Source organism: Protopterus annectens, chromosome 10.part0 (genome assembly GCF_019279795.1).
Source record: "Protopterus annectens isolate FY-2018-M chromosome 10.part0, PAN1.0, whole genome shotgun sequence".
Lineage (NCBI taxonomy): Eukaryota > Metazoa > Chordata > Ceratodontiformes > Protopteridae > Protopterus > Protopterus annectens.
This window is the reverse complement of record NC_056744.1, coordinates 1,600,612,696-1,600,640,099: the sequence shown is the minus strand read 5'-3', so window position 1 is coordinate 1,600,640,099 and position 27,404 is coordinate 1,600,612,696. Positions and strand designations below refer to the sequence as shown.

At 40.0% G+C, this 27,404-nt stretch overlaps 1 protein-coding gene across 1 annotated transcript in view; it reads right to left on the bottom strand.

The window, feature by feature from the left end:
* The window catches only part of LOC122813775 (sulfotransferase family cytosolic 1B member 1-like), a 278,964-nt gene that overhangs the window by 150,349 nt on the left and 101,211 nt on the right, over nt 1-27,404 (bottom strand). Inside the window, exons 3-4 of the mRNA XM_044086272.1 lie at nt 6,020-6,117; nt 5,386-5,512 (exon numbers count right to left, since the gene is read on the bottom strand). Of these exons, the coding sequence (XP_043942207.1) occupies nt 5,386-5,512; nt 6,020-6,117 (225 nt within the window). The remainder of the gene's footprint in view (nt 1-5,385; nt 5,513-6,019; nt 6,118-27,404) is intronic.

Genomic DNA, 27,404 nt, shown 5'->3' with positions numbered 1-27,404 from the left:
GCACCCTGCATTGTTTTCTTAATCTTCTTATGCAACACTTTTATGTTAATCTGCTATTGTTTTCTTTTCTCTTATGTTCATTCAGATGCAATATTATTGTTAATATGTGCTTGCAGTCTCTGTTGTTGCTCTTCGTTTTTTCTCCTGGTGATAAAGGCTTTGTCCAATTGGACTTTTCCTGGTAAATAAAGGAAAATAAATAAATAATGCATTTCCCCAGTAGTATATGCACAGTTGGGTCTACTTTACATGGTCGACATTTCAGAAAGTCAACTTTCATACGGCCAAGACCATATGATCGACTTTCAGAATGTCGACCATGTAAAATAAACATAAAAACACAACAAACACTTACCTTAAACTGTTAGCCGGGGGATGTAGCCCCCCTGCGCCCCCACCTCCCGTAACTTTAATATACCAACTCCGAGATCGCACTACAGTGCAGAAATGGGAAATGTTCCCATTCCACACTGTGCGGAAATAGCGGTTCCCATGGTGGCTTTTCAAAAGTTGATCATATGGTCTCGGCCATATGAAAGTCGACTTTATGAAAAGTCGGCCATGTGACGGGGACCTGCACAGTTATATAACATTTTTCACATATTCTACAAATTATACCTCACAGAAAGAGGCAAGTACAATGCAAATGTTCACATTTCAGGAGAAATTATGTACAAATTCTTACGCATTTTTTGAAAACAGCAAAAAAGTGAGAAACACCTTCAGCCAAATTTATTACAGTTCTTTTGAAGTACTTGAAAAGGCATGCTGGCATGCTTGTAATAGAAACAGGGGTGATCTTTTAAAAACAACTGAGTTTTTAGATAACGGTCACTAATGTAATATCATTAATATATATGTTTTGTGACAAAATATACTTTATTAACAGATTTAGTGATTGTTCTGATAAAGGAAGATTGGAACATATTACTGAAATTGCCAAGAAATAATATGGTTAGAATATTTCTTCTTTACCAGGGATACTTCCTGTTCTGGATTCTGTAAGGAGTCTAATGTGTACAATATATAACTATGACTTTTTTTAAATACTTTATTGAAATTTTATATACAGGAACAAACATATTAACATAAACAGAAAGCTACTTGCACAACTGTTTACATAATTCTTAAACAAATAACCAACAGCCATTGGCACCATGAAAAAACAAATAAAATGTTAAAAGGTCAGGTAGACCAAGTTTTAAAATATACATAGTTGTCATCTAATAAACCATTCCAAAGCAAAAATCCAATAAAATGCCAAATACTTAAAGTCCGCAGGATTTTACTGTGTAACTTAAGGTTTAATTCCGATCTCAGTTACATAGAGGTAGAATATATGTAACTTATAAACTCATCAAGCTTAGATGAAGTATCTTCCCAAAGAATAAAGATTTCATCCAGAAGTATAGCGTATATTGCCCAACATTCTTGGTACTTATATGAACAATCTCATATTCTCAAATACTCTTGGGATTTTCTTTAGTGATTTACTCCCGAGGATTACATGAATGAATCTGTCTTTGTCTGTATTATTGTGATTGACCTTTTCAGATGTATTCCTGCAGATAATGGCATGGACAGTTTTACTGAAGTTTTATTTAAATGCCCCTCCATCACAGCCCATTTTGACATCTTTATTCTTTGGGAAGATACTTCATCTAAACTTGACAAGTTTATAAATTACATAAACTCCACCTCTATGTTTCTGAGATTTGCTGATTAAATAAGTGATGACGTATGTCATTATTTGGATGTTACCATATGTAAGGACAGGCAAGGTGGCAGGTTTCAGTCAAACATATACAGAAAACCTACGTTTTCTAACTCATATCTACACTTTTGAAGCTGTCACCCTTTGCATCAGAAAAATTCCTTGGTGAAAGGACAATATGTAAGAGTCTCCAGAATGACAACTGACAATGATGTTTTCCTCAATGAGTCCAAGAAATTGTTGGACATACTCATTGAAAGAGGCTATCCTAGGGATTTATTAGTTAACATCCTCAGAGAGGTCATGGTTAAGAGAAAAAGACTCTAGGACGTATTCTAGGTCAGTCAAGACATTTATCCAGGGCCACTTCTAATGCAGAATTTTCTTTGAGTTTGCCTTTGCTAGACCACCCTTTGTATAAACAGATGTCACCAAAGACAAGCACACATAAAAAACAGTGGGGACGAATCTCCGGTAATTAGTAAATGAGGCCCCCATTTGAAAAACATGTCTGAATGGCATCCAACAAGACACAGGGTACAAGACATGGTAACTTGTGGTTCTTGTAACCAATGTGAGCATATCCTTACTGGAAATTCAATAAAGTTAAAATAACCACCTATTACAATTAAGATAAAGGGATTTCACAAATGCAAATTGGCTAGTGTTGTGTATTTAGTGACTGTGTTACCTGTGGAGCATTCTATGTTGGAAAGACAGAATGATCGCTCAACAGATGAATTTATGAGCAGCTCCATGACATTCAAGTGGAAAACAAAAATAATGCCCTGTACAGCCATTCAAGAGATTGTCAGGCTAGATATAACTTAAAATTCTCTGTCATCGACAAAGTGGCTGTGAATTCCAGAGGGGTTCCATGGGAAACTATCCTGGAGACAAGGGAACTTATGTGGAAATTATAACTGAATGCCCATGACCCTCCTGGGTTAAATGAAAATGTTTGTATTTATAACTTTTTTAAAAGTAAAGCTATATACTTACAAGAAAATATCTTCACATTTTTTTTCATTACAATCACTATTTTGGATGCAAGTGGTTCCACATTATACTCATTGAGCATTGCACCTTTAAGAAACAAGGCTAAAGGAAGTGATATCACTAAGGCTAAAGGAAATGATGTCAGTGAATGGAATCTTAAAAATTCCGGAGGCTTCTTTGAAAGTTTGTTCTGTTGAAATCTAAGTGAAGCACCAGACGAAAGTGCTCAACCTTGGATTTTCTGGATATATATTTACCGGACTTGATACTGGATTGTTTTTACTGGATTTGGATTATATCTTGGCAAATACATAATTATTCATTTATTTGGTTTTGATATGACTTGGTGGAATTTTTTAACCAAAGACTTGCAATTGTGTAATGTCGGACAATTCACACTCTGATGTTAAGTTGCACAGTAAAATCCTGCAGACTTTAAGGATTTGCATTTTATTGCATTTTTTGCTTGGAATTGTTTGTTGGATGACAACTACAGATATTTTAAGACTTAGTCTACCTAACCTTTTAACATTTTATTTGAATAAGTATGTTTTTTTTTGGCTCCAGCAGCTATTGTTTTTTGGTTTATAAGTTTGTGTTGCCAAAATTGCTTTAGTTTGTCTACATAATTCTTACTATTAACATTACTAAAATTCATTAAACAGTAAACGGATAATAAAGAATAATTTATAATTTCCCTATTAAGAATTCAAATTTATCTAATAATTATACTCTGTGGATATTTTGCCCATTTTCATCTTAGAAGACATTTCATTATGTCACACAACAGGGCAGTATTTATCAATTTTGTTAATAAAGGTATAACCTTGTTTTTCCAATATACATCTATGAATGTTAATGCCATTAATGGAATTAAATTCAGCTATGCTATAAGGGACATTACACATGTAATATGGCCTGTGTGATATATGTATTTTTCTGTACATATATCATACAGCGTGTGTAATCTATTTAGTTTATGTATATGTTGAATGGTATACACTGGATAAACAAGAACATTTAAAATAATATTCACAAACATGCTAATAATGTTAAGAATTGTACATGTGAGAGTGCTGTGACTAACCACATTGTTAAAAAGAATATGAGGAATATTGATGAATAAGAGTACGTGTGTTTTTTTTCAAGGGAGGCTGTGGTTAGCATTGCTACCTCACAGCAAGAGATTCTCCAGTTCGATTCTTGGCTGGGGTGCCTTCTGTATGGAGTCTGCATATCCTCCCTGTGGGTGCGTGGGTTTCATCCAGGCGCTCTAGTTTCCTCCCCCATCCCACAGACATGCTACAGGTGGACTGGACACTCTAAACTGGCCCTAGGTGTGTGTGTGTGTGTGTGTGTGTGTGTGTGTGTGTGTGTGTGTGTGTGTGTGTACGCGTGAGTGCCTTCTGTGGAAGCTTGGGTGCTGAGCTGGCAACTTAACACTGTAAAACTCCACTGCCAATCATTCTGTGAACTGTTGTTCTGCTGTGGTGACCCCCTGACAGGAAAGCCAAAAGAAGAAGAGTGTGTGTTTTCGAAGAAGTATCTATGAATGAAAAAAGTGGATCACCCTCTGAGAAACTGCTATTAAAAAGATGGCAGAATTGATAACCGCTATTAAAAAGAGGGCAGACTTGATTTAGAAGTTTAACAACAATGTGGCTTTTGGGTCTTAATAATGAGCTTAATGGGAGGATTATTACTTTTAAATGTTAAATTATTGATGTTTATAAGTAGTTGCAATGTTACAATTAAGTGATGTTTTGTGATGTGCTTTTTTCTTAAGTCCTTGAAGGCATATAATGCTGAAGCTCTAGATGTTTAATACATTTTCATCTCAATAGCCAGTTTTGTAGTTTGTTTTTAATGTATTTACTCTTTTTCAAGTTGTTATATTTTATTAAGTTCTTCTTGTACCCTATGATGGAGGGTGTTAGTAATGTTTAAAAAGAAACCGTGTGACCCTTAATTTAACAATTCATTTATTTATTCTCCAGATACCCACTTTAAAAGTTCAGAGTTATGGGACTGACAGAAGTTAACTTTGCATTCTGCACACATTAGCAAAGAAACTCATGCTGGATAGGATGCTAGTCTATTACAGGATACCTGAGCACACTCACACACACTCACACACTCACACAAAGCTAGGACTAGCTAGGAGGTTCTCTAATTTTCCTATAGCATGTCTTTGACATATGAGAGAAAACTGAAGAAAAGACTTGCATCAGCATATGGAGGACACTCTGCAAAGGAAGAACCCAAACCAAGAACCGAACTGCAGAACTAAGTGCTGAAAACTTCAGCACTGATGGCTGCAACACCATGTTGAACTCATCCGTGTTTTGCACTGGTGCAAAATTCCTTCTCAAAGAAAGGACTAGGTTAAGATCCTGAAGCTGATACAAGTCTTATTCTCTATAAACAACCCTCCAGGCAAAGGGTGAATACTCATGTGCCTGCTGAACTTCATTGACTCATTTCCTTACTTTACCAAACACAGTACAAGTGGCCATCTCATACACACAGTACCAAGCCATATTAAGTACGTTTTTAAGGATCCCTATAATAATAACAAAAACTACCAAGGTACTACCTAGATCAGTTATCCCCAAATAACAGCTTGTTTAGTACTACTTAGAAAATTTAGAACCAAAAGCTATGCTGCTTACTGTTTCCTTTCATGAAATTTTCCAGGTACTCCTCCCATGGACCTGGAAGGACTTCAAGACGGCATATCCAATCAAAGTGGTAATAGGACACTACATTGTCTTTGGCATTCCGTGCAACATAAATCACCTGGTAAAACAGAAATGTTGTAAGTAGAGTCATTATTTGTTACCTTCTGCATAAATTCAGCCTGATGGTGATTTCACATAGCCTCTTTTCATGAAGAAATATAGTGTCATGCTCATTATACCCACAATCTATTTACTGAATCAAACTTATTCTGGATAGGATACCAGTGAGGACCATTAATAAAGTGGGAAATAAAAGCAACAACAATGGCTACACATAGTTACTAAAACAATAAGTCCAAGTATCTCTGGGGACCAAACCTTTAATAAATTTCCAAATTACATTTTAAGTAGGACATAATCAGCAGTGCTTGATTTATAATCTTCAACAATATTGGAAAGGTAAAATATATCAAGGCAATAAAACAGAGCACCAGAATGACAGGCATCCACAAAAAAATGGATATTCAAAGACAGAAAAACACACTATGTGGATAAGGCAGCTATGCTATCACCAAATAATTTCTGCAAGCAAACAAAGTGCAGGACAGTCTCCTATATACAATACCTTGCAGTTTTGTTCCCAGAAGGACTTTGGAACCAGCTGATAGGGGAGATGTGTCTTTATCATCCGAGGTGAGGGGGTAATAGCTAGCTGCTCTATACCTGGGAATGGAAGGGGAAATAAACAGACAAAAATATGAGTTTAAATGTTTTTAGACCAGAAGGAAAATTCTTCCCTATGAAAAAAAATCCTGTTTAGCTGATTTGTATGAGTGTCTGGGGAGATCCCATGGCCCCATTAGTTTTGTTAATCTATACAGATTCTAGCAAATTAAGCAGAGGTTATACAGACAGAAACATCTAATGGAGCACTTCTTCAGCAAATAATGGACATCTGCACTAATAGGTCGGGTATTTCTTTTTGTAACGTGCCTTTATTCCCTTTCACCCCACTCCAAGACTGCTACATAGAAAACAAATTTTTTAAATACAACCCCTTGTTTTGTGTGTACACTTGAGGTCACGACCAATGCATACAGAGTTTTGGTTGTCGGTGAAATCTCAGTATGTTTTTTCTAGAATGTGTTATGTTACCTGCTGCCTCACAGACTCAAACTAGAAATCAGCAAGACAAGGAGAGAAAGCTACTTCTGACTTGCACAGATTTAACAAAACTATCACTGCTTTCAAATTCAGACAGCATTAGTAGATAAAGAATGTATGAAAACATTCCTAATTTTTAAAGAATACAGGTAATTGTTAAAAACAATGAATGACAGGTCAGCTAACACCTCAACGTACAAGACATGTTTAAAGAAAAGCAAATTATTTAGAGGTGCTTTTTATCAGGACATTAAAGCTCATTTAGTATCTTGCTACTAATACAATTCAGAAAATGTTATGAAACAGATGTATGGAGACTTTCTGCACAGGCAATCATCAAAAGCAGAAGTTCACAGTACTACTGAGCCACAGTTAAGTCAAAGCAGAGACAAACAACCTTTCTGTGTCATATAATGGGAATAAAGACTGGAGTGCACAAAGAAACTGACTTTGACTGTAAAACAGTCTCATGACAGTCCCCATCTGGCCATTTTAAGATTTACACTACAAAATATTATCAATAGCAGAAATATTACACAGATCAAGCTATGAAGAAAAATGTGTTTTTTTTTTTTAGTTTCTGAGTACAGTTGTCCTTTAATATATTTGAAAAAAATATATTAACACTGCTGTATTAATTTGCTTTCCTGGCAGACACTCTGAGTGGAAGGAATGTATGTGTCCAATGCTCATCACTAACTAAACAAATGAAAAGTGATCTTCAAAATGACGTGTTTGGTTCCACAGAGACGAGTATATCAGTGCCGATACAGTGGAAGCTCTACCTCACAACTGTGTTAAGCCATGCCTTGCTAACAGTAATTGTTCTACTAATGTTTGTTGAGCAGGATTTAATTTTAAGACTATCAAAAGAATGACAAAGATCAAAAACATTTTAAGAATTAAAACGTTCAGATCCAACACAGTGTAGTAAAAATGTGTTAAATGGCAGCATAGAATAAGTCAAAAAATGTCTGATCATGTGACTTGAGTGTTCCTCTGCCCAGTACCTGTTTGTGTTTTAGCTGTTTTCACAGTTGAATACACAGTCCCAGGAGGGGACGGAAAAGTAATGGAGTGAAGTAAGTTAGCTATGTGGTGTAAAGAAGGAAAAGACCTTGAATGCAGTCTCACAGACCCAGGTATGTCTACTGGACCAGAGAGCTAGACGAGCGATTGAGGAGAAATAGGAGTCAGCATGCAGTGTTGGATGACCCACCCTGACAGGGGGAGAGGATAGAGGCCTGTCACACGAAGACAGGATAGAGGCCTGTCACAGGAAGTGACAAGTGCAGTGTGAACTCACTGAACCATTTTAGCTGTCAAGAAGCATGCAGATAATCTATCCAGGTTGCAGCTGTGGGGAAGCATGTACCTGAACTGTTCTGAACTAGCAAGCACTGAAGTGTACCATCCAGCCAACTGAAGGTGAAAGAAGTAGAACATGCTGCACTGGTCTATGCCACCATGATTAATGACAGGCTAACAACAAACTCACTCCCCACTGCCAGTCAATACAAAGAGAGCTATGAAAAGCAAATCCCTCAGGAAATAGGAAATGCCCACTTGGTGATATATGGTCAAAAAGGTCAGACAGGACTGGGGAAGAAATTTTAGAAACAGAAAGATGTAAGGGGCTTGATGGAAGGCCAGTAATGGAAAAAAAAAGGCTAATAGCTACTATTTAGTAAAAGCAAATGACATTTGGCAAAGCAAAGATTATGGACAATTATACTATCAGTGGTGATGTGGTCACAGAAGTAAGTTCATGTAACACTACAAAAATGATGATCAGCAACAAAGTTCATACCAATACCCGTGTAAATAATATATCCCAAATTGCCGTAAGCATAAAGGAATACTTTTGCATCTGTACAGTTATACCAACCTGATTACAACACGGCAGTGATGTATGGACTACAGTTTAACTGGAGTGCGGTATGGACTTCAGTTAAAATGAGACACAGGATAAGACCAAACAGTTCAGATAAAGTTTTCATGGATTTGCATGGTTTGAGGACTATCCCTATAGAGATAACTTAAGAATGATAAAAGTGTACAGCATGAGTTATCTCAGGCTAAGGTAAGACAACATAAGGGTATATAATCTACAAAGAATGATAACTTATATCTAGGTCTTGGTGGAAAAAAGGATGACGCAACTTCTGGCTTAAGAAATAAGATTTCAAATGATCATGTTAAGAACAAAAAGAAGAAAACTCAAAAGGACTGTACAACAATGGAGCAATTAACCTGTTGGAATCAAAGGTGAATAAGAGTTGTCATCTCAAAAAAAATGAATGAACATACATATACTTAGATATACATGAGTGAGACATTATGATATGCATACTATAAAACTGTACAGCTTGCAAACCTATAGTTGTGTTTAAATTAGTGCACAATTATACACTGAAGTACTTATTGACACAAAACTGTGTATAAGTATGTACTTTACATGCTAAGACTCCTTTTCAGCAAGGTGTCTGGCGACAAAAACTGAGGACACAACTTAAAGGCTGAAATCTTGGAATTTGTATCTGAATGAATAATATCAACCTCAGTTCCACATTTCATTGTGGGTCCTTACTTTCATATTAAGAGAAGGTAAAGTTCTATTTTTTAACAAATTATTGATAATATAAGCAACAACAGTTTAAACATTCAAACATCATTATGAATAAATCCAAATTATAATACACTCCAATGAGATGGATAAAATGTAGATGGATAGAACTATAAAAACATTAATCTTTAAATCTACTGTTTACAAATATAGCATTACTTTTACACAGCAGTGCTGAGTATAATTCTTTCTAGCGCTTAAAGCAGGTCCATCTATTTAAATGTATCTCTTTGTGTTACCATATCTATATGATTAATAAAGAAAACAGCGGTTAAGGCACACTAAACCAGGCTGCACAGTAAAAATTTAATGATAGATTTAGACCACAAGTGCTTTCATCCTGCCACAATGCAGGACTTTTTCAAAGTGAATAAAAAACACACATCTGTCATTACTTTAAATATCCTGGTCACCTCAAAAAGGTGTCAAAATTCCATAAAGTTTGTTGCTTAGCAACCATTAATACAGCATTAATCCACCCAAAAGCACAGTTCTTATCCCATAAAGTCTTGAAAAAACACACACATTCTCCCTATTATTGAGATTAAATCAGCCACAAGGAAAAAAAAAAAAAATATATATATATCTATATATATATATATATATAAAAAACAATTAATTTCCTACTAAAGTTCCTACTAAAGTAATGAGACGTGTGTTTTTTATTCACTTTGAAAAAGTCTTGCATTGTGGCAGGACGAAAGTGCTTGTGGTCATAATCTATCATTAAATTTTTACTGTGCAGCCTGGTTCAGTGTGCCTTAACCGCTGTTTTCTTTATTTGTTTTACTTTTGCGGTTAATCCATTTTTTTATTGATATCTATATGACTGGTATGCATAGACATTATCTAGTACAAACTTAACAACTACCATGTAAATATTCTTCATTATTTATACAATCATGCAAAATTAATAAAATATGTAACACGGATACATTCCTGCAGCAGCAACCATAAATACACCTTCAGTTATATTACACGTATTCTTTTTTTCTCCCAAATCAAACAAATCTCCCAGCTCTAATCTTACCCAGTTTATAACTTAATATCTATTTTATAGTACCACTTTTCAGTTAATTTCAACTCATCAGCTTCTACATCAGTCCCTCTGCAGAACATTGCCCCTCAAGGATATATTCTGTCACCTCTCCTCTATCTACATTAACAAACTCTCTTTTGACTTACCCCAAATTACTCTTTATGCTTTATGCTGATGACATGGTCCTAATTTGCTCCAACCACTCTGTCTCTTCTCTTGAACTTGAACCTCAGGTTAAGGCCTACATTCTACTGATGTTTTTGGTATCAAATATTGCTTCTTCATAGGTTAGTACTAGGCTAACTGCCCTTACGGGCCATTTTAAGCCTAGCCAATTACCCCATGTCAGAATCAAACTCTGCACCTTGTGTTTCTAAGGTAAGCACCTTAACCATTATGTCAACCTCCCACCCTTAGATTCATATTGCCATTAATTAAGCTGATGATAGCTTAAGTGACTGTAAAAGATCCAAAAGCACCTATGGAAAAGAGAAGGCGTCCTTTATTTGACACAACATAAAAAACACATTATTTACATATTTATAAAATGTACATATTTACAGGCATATACATACACATTTACATTTCTTTATTTATCATTTGTCTTATGATATCCTCATTGTTATTATTCCATACTAGACACCCACTCCTTCCAAAATAATAATCTAATTTCTCAGAATATATCTGCAAAAATCTATTTTCCATTAAATAAAATGTCATTCCAAACAACCCACATTACATAAAATAAATTCTTATCTACCCTTTTCAATTATTCTTTTTTCTTGTTCTCATAATGTCCATACACAATCATATTCATATGTATATTGACTGTGTCATTAATATTCTCAAAACATTTTTCTTCAGACAACTGTTTTCATTGTTCATAGTGGCACTTTCTGATATTGGTAGTTTTTATCAAGTTGAGTATTTATATTATAATATAATATGCAATATATACTTTTGATATGTTATATTGGAAAGGTAGCAATGATGAAAAAGTATATGAATAAATATATGAGTATGATATACATGCTTAGGATTATAATACAATATATACTTCACATATTTTAGAGTAGGGCACTTTAATTAAAATGTGGGAGTATTGAACTATTTCAATGGGACAACAATTGTATTGATATTTGGCTTGTGAGCAATTACATCTAATGAGAAGTAATTACATTTAATTGGATTTAATTATTTGATTATATGTATATAATGAAGAGCTGCTTGTGTAGAAAATATTCCTTGAAGGCGTAAGCTGAGGTATCGGATACACCAGTAAAGATTCTTTCCGTTTCTTGGTGAGGAGTTGTGTGTTTTTTTCATGATTTGTAGCAGTGGTGTGTTTTTATGGTATTTACCTTTACCAGGAGGTGAGGGAGATGGCAGCTGATGGTTCCCATTTTTCCTGCTCAAAAATATGAAGAGAGAAAGAGCGAGAGGAAAGAATGGCCGGAGACGACCCGTGGACAAGAGGAGAGATTAACACCAATGAGGCTGACTTCTCTAAATTGGAGCGATTGTTAACCAAGGAAGTAACTTTATTCTATGACATTAAGCTCCTAGAGAGGTATTTAGCCTTGGATATTATACTCCGGGGCCTTAGAATTAATATATTGCCTGCATTTGATTTCGTGGAGGATGAAGCAAATTTACTCAGCAAATGGAATGCAGCATCCCTAGCTTGTACTAAGGCTTGGTTGGGGGTGCTCATTAAACATAATGTGAGACAGCAGGAGAAGCTGAGGGCCAATATTTTGTGTTTACAAATGCATTTGGCAGAGATGACAACAGAAGCAGTCTTGGAGTCCAAACTGAATGATATTAGAGTTAAACTGGAGAAGGTGGAAGAGTCGGTAACTCTTCGGAGGAAGGGTAAAATCCAACGTGACATAAATGATTATAAAAACAACATGTTTTTTTTTTTTTTTTTTATGGCAAAGGAAGGAGACAGGGGAAGAAAGATGGGTCGGCATTTTAGTAACAAGGATCAAGAGGTACGTGACTCGTCTATGTCATGTAAGGAAACTGCATCAAGCAGTAAAAAGAGCGCTTCTTTCGAAGACTTAAACAACAAAACCATGGATTCCATGCCGGATAAAGGGACTTCAGAGATTTCAAGAGGCCGAGGGAGAAAATGGCAGGGGAATTCAAATTCCAGCAGCAGTAATGGTGGCAGAAATTACAGAAACAAAAGAGGAAAAATTAATGCATAGAAGAAGGACACTGGTCGATTTGTGGAAGAGCTGAATACTTCTTTGGACATTGGACTATGTAGTAATGTGGACAGTTTATAGATTGTAAATTTGTCCGATATGACTTTAAGTCAGGATGTTATTTCATTGTTGGATAAAGGTGTAAAATTTATCCCGACGCATGTCCCTAGCCTTGCTGATTTGATTCTGGAGATAACCTACTTTTCCATAAGTTACATTTAACGGCATTTTTTGATAGTAAGAAAAGCAGGTTAAGTCAAGAAAATATGGAAAATGTTACAATAAATGAAAACTGTGATGATGACAGCAGTGTGTTTGGGGAAGGCTCTTGGCTAAATATGTCTATTTATGACTATGAATATGAAGAAGCTTTTGACAATAGTTTGGTGGGGGGGGCTCTACAGTTGATGGTTATGCATGTTTCAACACAGGTTATAGTAAATTACAATTACCTCATGTACCATATGATAGTCCTTTCATGCCCCCAAAAGTATCTGCGAATATCTGTACGTTTGAAAATGTGTTATGTAAACAGGTTCAAACAGAATACAAAAATTTCAAAAGGAGTATTAAACAGTTCAATTTAACTAAAGTGCAGTGGGAGGCACTGCGACATCTTAAGACAGAATAATCATAGGTACACATTTATACAGGCAGATAAGGGGGTAAATTGGGTAGTTATGACCAAACAACAGTACAACAACATGGCCATGGTCCTATTGGAGGACACTATGGTATATGAGGTTTTGTCTCACAATCTGGTCAAGGACTACAACAAGTCTCTGCTGGAAATTTTGGAAAGAGGGGAAAGATTAGGCTTCCTGAGTGCAATGGATGTTAAGAAACTATACATAAAAAAACACAGATGCTGTGTTTACGGTGATACCTAAAATACACAAAAATATTCAGAATCCACCAGGGAGGCCCATAGTTTCTGGCAGGGGAGCTTACTTACAGAATGTACGCATGTTTCTGGATTAGCAACTGAAAGGGCATTTGGAAAGAATTATGTCACACATTAAGGATGGAGAGGAGTTAGCAGATAGTGTAATAAGCATGAAACGGTCCCAGGATTACTATTGGGCCTGTGTGGATGTTAAATCCTTGTACACAAACATCAAAAATAAATGGGGTTTGGAAGCAGTAAGATTTATGTTGGGGGAAGGGTCACGTACTGATTTTTTGATACGATTGTTGGAATTTTCCCTCACACATAACTGCTTCAGTTTTGATAGCAAATATTTCCTGCAGAAGGATGGGACAGCCATGGGGGCATCATATGCCCCAGTATATGCAATCCTGTTTATGAATTATTTTAAGATGGCCTGTGTGTCTAACTCTGAGTTTTACAAACACAGAGTTATATTGTTTAAGAGATACATACATGATCTCATATTCATTTGTAAGGATGAAATGGAGGAATTTCATGATTTCATACAAGAGTTGCAGGACAATCATTTGGACTGGAGTTTACATTCAACACCAGTAGGGAGGCTGTACAATATTTAGATCTGGAATTTTTTGTAGGCAAAGAGTATACTGTAGAGTTCAAACCTTTTTCCAAAGCTACTGCAGTCAATAATTTTCTTAGAGCTGACAGCATACATGCTCCTCACTTGTCTTCATTACCATATGGTGCGTACTTGAGGACAGCTAATACTACTTCAGACAAGGGCAGGCTAGTGACTGAGTTTGTGAGCGTCAGGAATAAATTGTTAAGCAGAGGTTATAATTTAGATGTTTTGAATACAGCGGAAAACAAAGTGATAAGGAAATTGGGGCTGACACAGTATGACTCAAAGAGAGGTGGTACATGTTGACAGAGATAGTAGGGAATTGAACAAGGGAGAAGATGAAGATAAGTTGCTCTTTGTTAATAGGTATTCACCTTTCTCAGAAACCCTGAACAAGTTAGTACATAGGTTTTAGCCTATAATATCTAATGATCGGACATTAAAGGGTATTTTTCCTGACAGAGTCACTTTCTCCTATAGTAGATTTAAGAATTTAAGGGAATTGTTATCCATCAGGAAACTGGATAAAGAACAGGGTAGGAAAGGTAGTTTTCTTTGTGGGAGATGTAAAGTGTGTAACAAGATCAGGAACTTGGAAAGCATATTAATGGGAAAATTAATAAGGCCACGGACCAATACAAGTGTGAAAGCAGGGGGGTAGTTTATATCATAGGATGTGGATGTCCCATAGTTAAGTGGTATATAGGGCAGACCAGGAGGGCAGTAAAGAAACGAATAATGGAACATCTAGGAGACATTGGAAGACGTAGGTTAGAGAACCCAGTTGCATAACATTTTGCCACATGCCATGAGGGCACAGGCACATCCTTATTTTACTGTGTGTTAGCCAAACCGGATCAACGTCAAGGGGATGAATTTACACAAACTGACACAGTTGGGAATTAAATGTATTATTAATTTTGGCACCCTTTACCTAAGGGGATTTACATCTTGATATCAATCTAAATGTAGGGCAGGGGTAGGAATAATAATATGCATGTGATTTCTGTGCAGAACATGTGTTTAGTTGTTGTTGTGTCTTTCGGCTTTTCCCAGTTAGGGGTCGCCACAGCGGAACTCCGGTCTGCTAATGATTGGCAGTTGATTTTTACATGCTGAGTTGCCAGCACTAACGCACAACCTTCAACGAAGGTATGCCCATTCACGCATGTCTCCACACCGAAGACGCTCTAGCTGAGAGTCAAACTGGACAGTGTCTTACTCTGAGGTGACAGCGCTACCGCAGCACCACCACCGTGTTTAGTCTAAGTATGTATAAAGATTTATTGTTCATAGTGGCACTTTCTGATATTGAGAGTTTTTATTAAGTTGAGTATTTATATTATAATATAATATGCAATATATACTTTTGATATGTTATATTGGAAAGGTAGCAATGATGAAAAATTATATGAATAAATATATCAGTATAGTATGCATGCTAAGAATTATAATATAATATATAGTTCACATATTTTAGAGTAGGGCACTTTAATTAAAATGTGGGAGTGTTGAACTATTTCAATGGAACAACAGTTGTATTGATATCTGGCTTGTGAGCAATTATATCTAATTAGAAGTAATTATATTTAATTGGATTTAATTATTTGATTATATGTATACAATGAAGAGCTGCTTGTGTGAAAAAATATTCCTTGAAGGCATAAGCTGAGGTACTGGACATACCAGTAAAGCTTCTTTCTAACTGTTTCCTGGTGTGGAGTGATGTGTTTTTTTCATGATTTGTAGCAGGGGTGTGTTTTTATTGGTGTCATTAATATTCTCAAAACATTTTTCTTCAGACAACTACTTTCCAGAGTTTAATCACTCTTTTAGATTTCAAAAAATTATGGTCTTTTGCCTCTTCCTCCAAACAAAATAAACATACCCAAGGATTCACGAAGCCTCCGTGTAAGAGTTATAACTCTTACACGGAGGCTGCAGTTAAACGGAGTGATGTCAGCATGCTCTGCATATTCATGAGAGCATGCTGAATCACACCTAAGTCTAACACGGTCCGTGTAAGACAGTAGGGGGCGTGTCCGCTTGCAGGGCTCAGCCTATGGACACGCCCCCTACTGTCTTACACAGAAGTGTAAAAGTGCCCAAAGTAGACACCCACAACAGAGTCCACGGAAATGTGAATAAACACAACACAACACATGCCCCTACAGACTATAAACATAAAAGAAATATAAATGAACATGTCATATTTTTTTTTTAAATTGTAAAGATGTTTAACCGTGAGTGCGCTCGTTTGCGCGGGCATGCCCGTAGCGCAGCTACAGTTAGCAGTCAGTGGGAAAGCATATAAGAACTAAATATGCAAAATAAGCCAGGAAGCAATAGCGTAGTGGTAGAGATGTTGGCTAAAAAGCAGGCATTCATGGTTCGAGCCCCCACAACACAAATTTTTTTTTTTCAAAATAAGCAGGAAACGAGTCCCTGACAAATATGTACACATAAAACCCCAATATATGTAAAATGTAATGGAATAGCCCATTTATATTGAAGAAATGTGAGGTAACAAATGAATAAAAAATGCCAGATGTGCCCATAGCTGAGCTACAGTTTAACAGGGTGAGTATATGTGCCCGTAGATAAGCAGTGGTTTAACTGGTGCAAAATGAGTGCCCGTAGCTGAGCAGTGGTTTAACACACTAAATCTATGTGCCCCTAACTAAGCTGAGCGTAATATGCGTGCCGATAGCCAAATAAGGCTTAAACCAGCGTACCCCGTTTGCGCGGAGCTGCGCACCGCGCAAACAAGCTAACCGACGGACAACGTTGAGCAAGCCGTATCAAAACTGCCTTTACACAGACACCCCCCTCAGCATGTCTAGACAGTCATGAAAAATGAAAAGCAGTGGCCAGGTTCGAACCCAGGATACTATACACCATAGTCAAGGTACAGAACCACTAAGCCATGACAGCAGTACCTAGAAATGCAATAATAGCTCATATATAGGAATTAATACAAACTAGAGCATGACAATGCAGGTTTACTGAAGTTGATACAATTCCAAAATGGCCAATCACAGATATGTGTGGGAAAAACGGACTATATAAGCCCCATAGGCGGGAATACACAGCATAAACGATTGTAGAACAGACCTGCAGGCAGAATGTCAGGAGTAGGAGAGGGTAGTCGCTTTCAAGCGCAGAGGTGGGGTGTTGAGGAGTCCAGGTACATGGCCTGGCTCCTAGTCCACAATCATGAGGCCCAACTCATGCAGGGCCAGGTCCTCTGGGGAGCGTACAGGGCTGAGGCGTGGGACCGGTTGGCTCATGAACTCACCAGTGCCACAGGGATTCCAAGGACAGGTGAGCAGGTCCATCACCACCATGCGGACCTGAAGAGACGCAAGCAGGACCAACTGAACCTTTGGATCCAGGAGGCCCGGCAAACACCCAACGCCCACCACTGAGTAAGTAACATTTAATTATGTATGTAAAAAGTTAAACTAGCTGATATTATGGAGATGTGTATTCCAATATTACTTCATTTATATTACAGCTGCAGGTGTCCGTTCTGCGAACCGCAGAGCCTATGGCGATAGGCTGGTGCGGTTGCGCCACCAGGCAGGTCAGTAATCCACTACCGGTAACTGTAAAGAAATATCAAAGTATGACAGTCAGCATAAGAGTGCAGTGTAGTCAGTAAGGAATAAAATCTGCAAGTAACAGTGTGAAAGTGTATGAAAGTATTGCTTGATCACAATAGTTTGCAGCCTGTAAGTGTAAGCTAAACATGAAACTGTGCTGACATATATCCTGAAATAAAAATGCCCTGCCTGTAAGAAAATAGTACACAACCTGCAGCAGGCTGAAAAGTATAGCTGCAGAAGATGATAAATCACATGTGTGAAATATATCCCTGTGGAAATACTGAAACATGACAGAAGTGAGACTGCTGGAAAGGATTGTAATAACTACTGTTAAAACATGTCAATAAAGCCTAGATGTACCATCCTGAATAGTAAAATGAAAGCAAGTGAGAGAGTGTGAGAAAGTGCCATGAATCCAGCAATACAGTAGTAATAACCCCTGAATAAAGTATACTGCAGTCAAGACAGAATGAAATGCATGTGAGATTCAAAACCAAACAGCTAAATCTGTTCAAAGTGTTGCTGCATCTGGAATGTGTATCCCAAAATCAGGATATGTTGCTCTCAGTCTGCAATATGCAGATAGGATGTTTGTCTGATATACCATACATCCACACTTGTCTACAGCCATATAAAGCAAATGTACCCTAGATGTAGCTGAACAAAGCTAGATATGAATGTGTATGAAGAACCATAGAATGTATATTGATGTTGCATTAACAGTCCTATCACCAAGTTGAAATAGTTAACATATAGGAAACTGTAGTTAGAACAGTAGTGTGTATATAACTGTAGCTATTAGAAATGTACAGCATATGTATTGTTATCTGAAGGTGTTAATATTACTTTCTTCACCCCAACCTATAACTACATATAACCCATTCCACGTGAAAATGGTATGTGCAATCACAATTAACACCCCTGGACGTTTGTCCTGTTGGGTCATATATATTTGCATGTCTGTTGATGCAACTGCCCTGTTCATACATCCACACCTGATGGCCTGTTGCCATCAATTAACCCTGCATGTTGTTGGACTGTGTATTTCTGTTCAAATTATGCATGTGTTATGCACGCTGTTCAATGGTGTGAATATCTGGGTGTTTGGTTAATGGGAATACTAATGCATGCTGTTACAACTAATTGTGAATGGTATTATATGTCACTAACCCAAACTGTCATGACATAATGCAAAACATAGAACGACAGGGAAGGCGGGTTCCAGCGGACCCACCTCTCCCACCTCAGCTGGCGAGTGCACCTGGCACTATTGCCGAGTCCGGACCCTCCTCCGGTGGCCCTGTGCCACCTGCGGGTGGAAGCGCTGCAGGGGATGGGGCTCGCCCCCCCTCTGCAAGTGTGGCCGGAGGAGATCCACCACTCACCCTCCGTAACGTCCGGACTGTGGTGCGTAGGGAGATTCGGGACTCTGTCCTTGAGCCCCTACGCCAGCTCGAGGCACGGGTGGCGCAACTAATGGGTATGCCCGTTGCCCCGCCTACACAGCCCCCAGCACAGCCCCGTCCTGGGCAGTGAAGGAACAGTGGCAACTGCCTATGGGTGGGGATATCAGTTCCACTGTTGCCATCTGTGGGCTCATGGGCTCTGGATATCCAAACCTCCATCCCCGTCAATTGTGTAACCCCCCCACACGTGTCATACACCATCCCTGTATGAGTCTTGTTTGTCTTCTCTGTTAACCTACCCAACCTACCTCCCCAGCTGTACCGACTACCTTCACCTGACATACCACTCTCACCTGAAAAAAAAAAAAAGGGCACTCTGTACCTACAAAAAAATTACGCCCCATACATAGCTGCCCATTCCGCACACATGTCTACTGGACATGGAACCTATCAATTCCAATTGGCTGTACAACAAGTATTATTGTTGTCCTGACACCTCTCTCAGGGGTGGAAGGTTTCAAATGTCACACCAAATTACATACATATGCACAGCTGTTGCTGATGAAGAAATGGGCAGCTATGGGCCTTACCTACATCCCTCCTGCACATCCCAAGCTTGTTTCCCTACTGTCTTACCCTCTTTGTGACCCCTTTTTCACCACTTTCCTGTCTCCCCATTTTCTTTTCTTTCAAGGAAAATAGCGCGGGTGTGCGCAAGAGTAAGCACATTTAAGTGGTTGTAATCAGGTGTGCGCTTGTGTGCATGGAGCTAACCGCCAGTGCGCATGCGTGAGCTCCGCGCAAACCAGCGCTAGCCCGGTTACAACTGCTTAAAAGTGCCTTAGTCACTTTGATTGACAGGTCCTGTACTCAGTTCAAAAGAAAAATAAAATCCCACTGTGAGTCCCGAACCCAGGACCTTGGCAACTGTAGTCTGCATGACTTACCACTAAGCCATGACTCTTATATAAGAACATTGTGCTAAAGTAAATATATCATGTAACAGTAGGAATGAATGTAAAGGGAATATAGATGTGTAGTACACAAAGCATGACATTTAGAATTACAAACAAAACTGGTGGATTTCCATAATAGTAGTGTGTGAACAGAAACAGCCATGCTAGTTGGAAGCTAGTAGGTAATGATGTCACCATAGCACCTTGCAAGACACACACATACTCACAGCAGGATAAGCACTGCCCATACCCCACAACCTCTTACAGGAACACATCTGGACCAAGTAATAAAATATGTGGAGCAAAGGCCCAAAACCAGGGACACATTACAAATAAAGTTACAACAAACGCAGACAGTTCAGAAAGTAACAGGGTCTACACTTTGTGGGATGTTTGGAAGGGTATGCAGTCTGGAACTTGAATGTTTGTCACCATATTCTGACTTGAGCCCAGAGTGACTTGCCAGATAAAGGTGTGCATGAGATATTGACCAAATTATGAGGCAGAAATGTGGACAGCCTGCAAATATCTGTACACATGACGGGTCCAACACCACCATATTTGAATAGTTAAGAGCCTAGACATAGCAACAGTGAATGACTTACAGGGTTGCCCCACAGACCCCATGTGAAATGCACAAACAGTAGGCAGAAAGGTGCAACACATGCAATGGTAACTATGGAGTCCGGAAAGTATTCACCACTTGCATGGCAGAAAAAGTGTAGTAATACATATGCTCATGCTAACCCACAGTCACAACTGCAGCATAACAGACATTTTAATGGGTGTACCCCACTGATATGTACCATTCCATGAGGCACATAACTGATGAACCTGAAAGTCTCTGGGGCCTGCTCAGCAGCATACTCAAATACCCTAATAGATGTCAAGGCCCACACCATGGCCAGACCACACTGCATGCTGTAACACCCTAGCAGATATAGCAAGCATTCCAAGGTGTGAATGTACATGGAAAATAGGAAAGCTACAGCAGCACACTACAGTCAAGACACCTAGCAGGCATACAAGTAGTGACTGTAAAGGGCAACTATTGAAGCCTTAGCAACAGAGTGCAAACAAAAGTGAAAGGAAAGCACACACACACACATTAACAGTAGTAGTAGTTGTAGTTGTCAGTGTACATACACAGTTAGTACAGGAAACTGGAGAAATGAATGGAGGAATGTTAATCTACAACACACCTGGAAATATGAGAGAGATACCAACCTTTACACTCACAGAACATTGTCCACAGCATAACAGCATGGTCCCTGCCCTTAACATCTGAAAGGGCTATGCCTATCTCACACACCTTTTTATAGCACTGTTCTGAAATCACAGTGAGAACTGCAATCAGTACACAACTGGCTGCATGCAATTAGCAAATGCTGGCTAACAATTGGTGCAGAGGCCATCACATGGGCATATGCAGATACCTACAAAAGTATGCTGTACTCCATGTCCACGCATGCAATACTTTCATTGCACCCTGAGAAGGACGTGAGAGACAGACAGAGACAGAGAGAGAGAGAGACAGAGACAGAGACAGAGAAAACTGCAATTAAGCAGACAGAAACAAATTGTTCAGCAACAGCTACCTGAAAGCTGACAACTGGGAAGTGGAGCAGCAGGAGAGAGAACCAGACAGCAGCACAAGCAGCTGTGACAAACACAGGTAATGTAAAGTAATACTATAAAGGTCTACATACTGTGAGCCCTCCATATGTGTCATTGGTATGTATCCATATGTATATGAAGATGTGTAAAGGGCAGGAGACATACAACAACTATCAGTGAAGGCTGTACATACATTTGTACGTCAGAGCATCTATGTGCACATATCAATGTTGTTTGATTGTAGGTTGTAGTGCCATGTACAAATTAGGTTACACAGTTATGTATGTTTAGCAGTATGCTAGTGTGTGTATACAGTATGGTAGACAAATATGTTGATATACCTGTCTAACATATGGATATGTATGTATGTCAACATATGTATGTGTATATATATATATATATATATGTATATATATATATATATATATATATATATATATGATATGCATATATGTATACATACATAGAGAGAGAGATGTAGGAATACATAGACAGATGTAGATAGAATATTGTACCAACATATCTATGTAATGCACACATGCAGATATAGATATATGTAGATACATATACATAGACAGACTGATCTGACTACCTACAGGTATGATTGTATATGGTGACCTGCAACACAGCCTGTCCCACCCCCTCTGTCACTCACACCCCTCTGTGCCCCCTCCACATCTATAGCAATATATGTACATCAATATATATATGTGTATATGTATACGGACATATATATATATATATATATATATATATATACATATAAATATATATATATATATATATATATATATATATATATATATATATAAGAGAGAGAGAGAGATGTATATAAAGTCTGAGTGAAGCACATGTGTACAGATGTATTGCAACAGGTGCCTGGTGACAAAGGCATGGAGTGAACATCAGTGTCAAATCCGGAGTACCATACCACATTCCAGATCACCTACACCAGTAACCACCAGATATGTGATTGGCCGCCCACCACTGCATGTGTCAGGGGTGAGCAGGGTCAGAAATGTGTACAATAGTGGCCCCAATGATAGTCACAGTGGCACACTATCCCTGGAATACCTGCACATGGTATGTGTCCGCGGACATGGTGAGTCAGGTATGGACATGTAGGTCGGTGTACCCCTCCACACCACATAATGGATGCCATGGTATGGACCTCACATGACAGCTACAGATATGGAGAAGGACACAGTGACATGTACAACACTGTGACAACGCACTCAAACACATTACCAATGCACAGTGACTGACAACACCACAGAGTACACATATGCTGCCCACATAGAGATTACCACTCCCAGATTTACATATGGAGGTCACACCCATGACAGATGTCCAACAACCATAGTAACACCTCCCACCATCCACAACCTAAATGTCTGCTGTGTGTCATCCGTGCCACTGCAATAGTGTGCACATGTGGAGGTAAGAGTTCCTACCCACAGATAAGACATACCCTGCAATAAACCACACAGTGTTAAGAAGCAAGACTCCCCATGAGTACATGTCACACATACCCCTGCTGAATGTTAGTCAGATAGGTAATATGCCATATGAGTCACCCTGTGTAACTGTGTGACAGCAGCAGGTACCATCACACCACATGTGTCACAATGGTCAGGGTAGCAGAACAGTACGCTGCTGTAGACACAGGGCAATAGCATATTGTATAGTATTGTATTGTAATGTAATGTATTGTATTGTATTGTATTGGTATGGTGAGGTGCCTCCTTCATGGAGTGGAACCACTGCTGCTGTGCGCCAGTGTACAGGTACATATCCTGTAGTCAGGCTAGTGTTACATAGCACTTCTATATGTGTGTTTAGCTCCTGTCAGAGGTTATGTAGCATGCAACTGGGGATACCATCAGGTCCCATCCATGTTGTGTATTCTGCTGTCCTGCGGGTGTCTCTCACCTGGACATCTGTGATGACAGGGAGGTTACAGTCAGCTGGGATAACTATGCCTTATTACAGGGGAGAGGGCGGGGTGACACCTGCACTGAACCTGTCTGCCACAATGTTGTCGATATCTGTGGTGTCAGTGAAATATTTGTTGTGTACTACCTATGGGCATAGAGGATGGCTCCTGACCAGGTTGCTAACATAACTGAAGAAGGCCTCCTGGTCATCTGTAGTGTCACTCTTGATTTCCCTCTCAACGTTGCCCATGTAGTCAGTATGATGGGAAATAGATCCTTACCAGTGCTGCTCAGACATGCCCTCCCTTTAGTGAATGATGCTCTGTCTTGCAGTAGCTTCCATCTTCTGTAATACAATCTGTCTATGGCTGGGGTCCACCAGACAGGATGCCGTCCCTTTGTGGAGAGTGTCTTGGTCATATATGGGATTGCATGATCCATGCATTCTCGGAGATGTCTGTAGAAAGCAATTGTGTAGGGGTCAGCATTGTGGGTTGTATCTGCCACTGGCCCAGTGGGCTGTAAGGATACCATATCACTGTTACAAAGTGTAAAGTTTGTATCTGTAATGTTATGCACTATAGTCGTCTGTGCTGGTGGTGGAGGTGGGATATGTATATCCAGGGCAATCAGTGTGTGGTCAGCTCACAGTAGTTGCCGATGTAGGCCATACAGTACCTAGATACAAACCCCCAAAGTGAGGAGGTGCTTCTGACCTGAATCGGTGTTCTGACTGCTAGGGTTTGGTAGTATGTCATATGGAGTCTTCAAGGTACTGTTGCACAGTTGCTGGCCGAGCACTGATACCTGGCCATCTACATGTGTATCCACCAATAGACAGACAGATGCTACATATGTGAGATATGTTGTATCATAACAGTCGAGTAGCATGTGTAGTATGTGTGCCACATTCTGCTGACATATATTGCTGATACCAGGTTATTTTCTTTCTCAGGTACATGGCCCACCCGCGGAACCCCACCTACTCCACAGCTGAGGATGAGGAGATACACCAGAGCCTGGTGCGGGACTATGCAATACTCTTTTCCCGCACCAGCCAGAATCAGCAGGAGAGGGCTGCACTGTGGCAAAACCTTGTCCGTCGGGTAAATGACATAGGCACGCATAATAGGACATATGAGCATGTACGACATCACTGCAGTGATTTAATCAGACATGTCCGTCAGCGTGCATCAGATATCCACAGGCAACAGGTCGCCACAGGTGGTGGGGTGGCTACACATCCCCCACTCACCAGACTGGAGGGACTACTCCTGAGTGTAGTGGCTCCAGTCCACCAGCAACAACAACAGCAGCAGACATGCATCATGATGGAGGCTGGAGCCACACAGCAGCAAGACAGTGAACGTGCAGGTAATATGTCATATGTGTAGTTGACTGTTGTGTACACTGGTATTTAATGCATGTGTGAGGTGTGTCCTTGGTTTGTAGCTGTCACCATAGTATTTAATGTGCAAGTGTGATATCCTCAATATTAGCTGCTGACCTGTGAAAGGCGACTGTTGTACTCCTGACCTGTATCATACTCAGTAACAATGGCACAGTTGTGCCCACTGACATTAGTTTCTTCACGTCTGCAGGACCCTCTGGTATAACAGCAATGCAGCCTATCCATGCTGGTGAGTGTGTATTAACAATTCCTGTAATAGTGTTGATAGTAATAGCACTATTTGGCTCACTTAGCAGTGCTCTTTGTATGCATGTAGGTGTGTCTGTGTCTGTGTGTTGATATCACGCATACTGAGTACTGTACAATTGTGTGAAACTGTGTGCATGTGTGCATGTGTGCACCTGTGCATGTGTGCACCTGTGCACGTGTGCATGTGTGCATGTGTGCACCTGTGCATGTGTGCACCTGTGCACGTGTGCATGTGTGCATGTGTGCAGATGTGCACCTGTGCACGTGTGCATGTGTGCACCTGTGCAGGTGTGCATGTGTGCATGTGTGCAGGTGTGCATGTGTGCACCTGTGCATGTGTGCATCGCTGGTAATGTATAGACATTGTAAACTGTGTTTCCTGTTTCCTTCCCACAGGTTCTGTTGCTGCTCTGGTGTCATGTAGCAGGGAACCTGAGTCAGGTGCCGTGGGTACTGATAATGATGACATCGGTGTAATGGCACAGGAAGGTATGCCAGGGTCCGCCATTGGTCAGCCGATTGACAGTACACAGCTGTCGAACCCATCAATGCGCACAGTTATCCTGCCAATACACCCCTTGTCACCACTGTCCCTAGGTGATGGACAGCATACAGTGGGCATTGACCAGGGTAATGTGGTATCTGTGGCACATGCCTCCCCACACAGCAGCCATGGGCATGGCCCAGAGATGGTACCACACAGACAGATGTCCAGGGGTTCTCGTGGGAGCATCCATGGGCATACTGCCCCTGTCAGACGTGCCCACAGAGGTCTTACAACCTCAGCTATGTTTCGGACTGTCATGCAGGCACAGTCACGTATGGAACGGTACACCAGACAGGGTCTGAGGGAGCTGGCAGCATGTCGCACAGCCATGACTGACAGTATGCGTGACATTGCGGCTGCCATCTGTGATTTCACCGATGTCATAGACAGACGTTGTGGGGACATATTAGACCGGTTCCACAACTACATGTCCATGAGCCAGGGCGATGGTGGGCGGTTGAGGCGTCGACGTGGCCGTATGCCAGCAACAGGAGCAGCTGGCAGTCGTCGCAGACGACAACAGGGCCGCGGCCGCCCCCGTAGTGCCAGCAGCAGCCCCAGCAATGCTGGGTCTGTGCTGTCATCAGACCGCCCCAGGAGACCACGTGCACGTGGCTCTGGCCAGGCCCGACAGGGATCTGTGTCAAGTCAATGAACACCTGCTTCTGATGACAGTACCCAGTCTGGGTTGGTACTGGATATGGTCCATAGCACCCCTGCAAGGCACAGGTACCGTGTCCGTGGCCAGAGACACTGATTTGTATGACCTGGCAGGTACAGTCTGTGGCTGTCCACAAACACCAGTATATGGCAGCCATGAGGTGGAACTGTGTGCATCCATACACACATGCAAATTGACAACACCTAGGGCTACCGCATACACGCACACACTGCATCAACATTGCCCCACCTTCTACTGCTGTCCCTCACCAACACGCATACACATACATGTCAATTGGTGGTATGGGTGGCTGACTCAGGCATACCAGGTTCACACCCTGTGCATATGATGAAACTGTGCCACCTCCTGCAATCTGTAACAACTGTGCAGGTACAGGTTAACATGTTGCTGATGCACAGGGTGACCACATAGATGTGTAGTAATAGTATCATGTTGTTAACAGTACTGTGTGCTGAATTAATTGTGGGTATATCACAGCATGCCTGATGCAGTAAGTGTGTGATTGTCATGTCCTGTTGTCTACACCCATGGTAAGTACCATAGTGTATCATCTGCACATGTTGGCATACTGGTGGTAATGATGTCAACAGAAGGCTACATACATAGGTAGCACAGGGATAGGGTAATGAATGTAGTAATACACAATGATGGACATGTAAATTGCAAGTGGCATGTTGCCCACACTAGACTCTGCGTTGCGGATGTTTGAGGATGTTGATATGTGTGCAGTACTACACGACTGGTACAGGACACACAGGAGCACCCTAGCACTGCTTGCTCACATCCCATACCATGCTAGACAGCCCCAACACACATAACTAACTGTCACAGGAGGGAGAGTCCCCATATATGTCAGGGATACTGTGGTGGCAGGCCAGGAGCATACATCCTACTAAGTATGGAACCACTGAGTGAAGGCTCAGTGTCTGTTATTTGACATGTGTATTACTGCAGGTATGAGCACATGGGTTTCTATCCAGTTATTGTACATCCTGACAGTACATGCATGGTCTGTACACTTGTGTGCACTGAGACTGG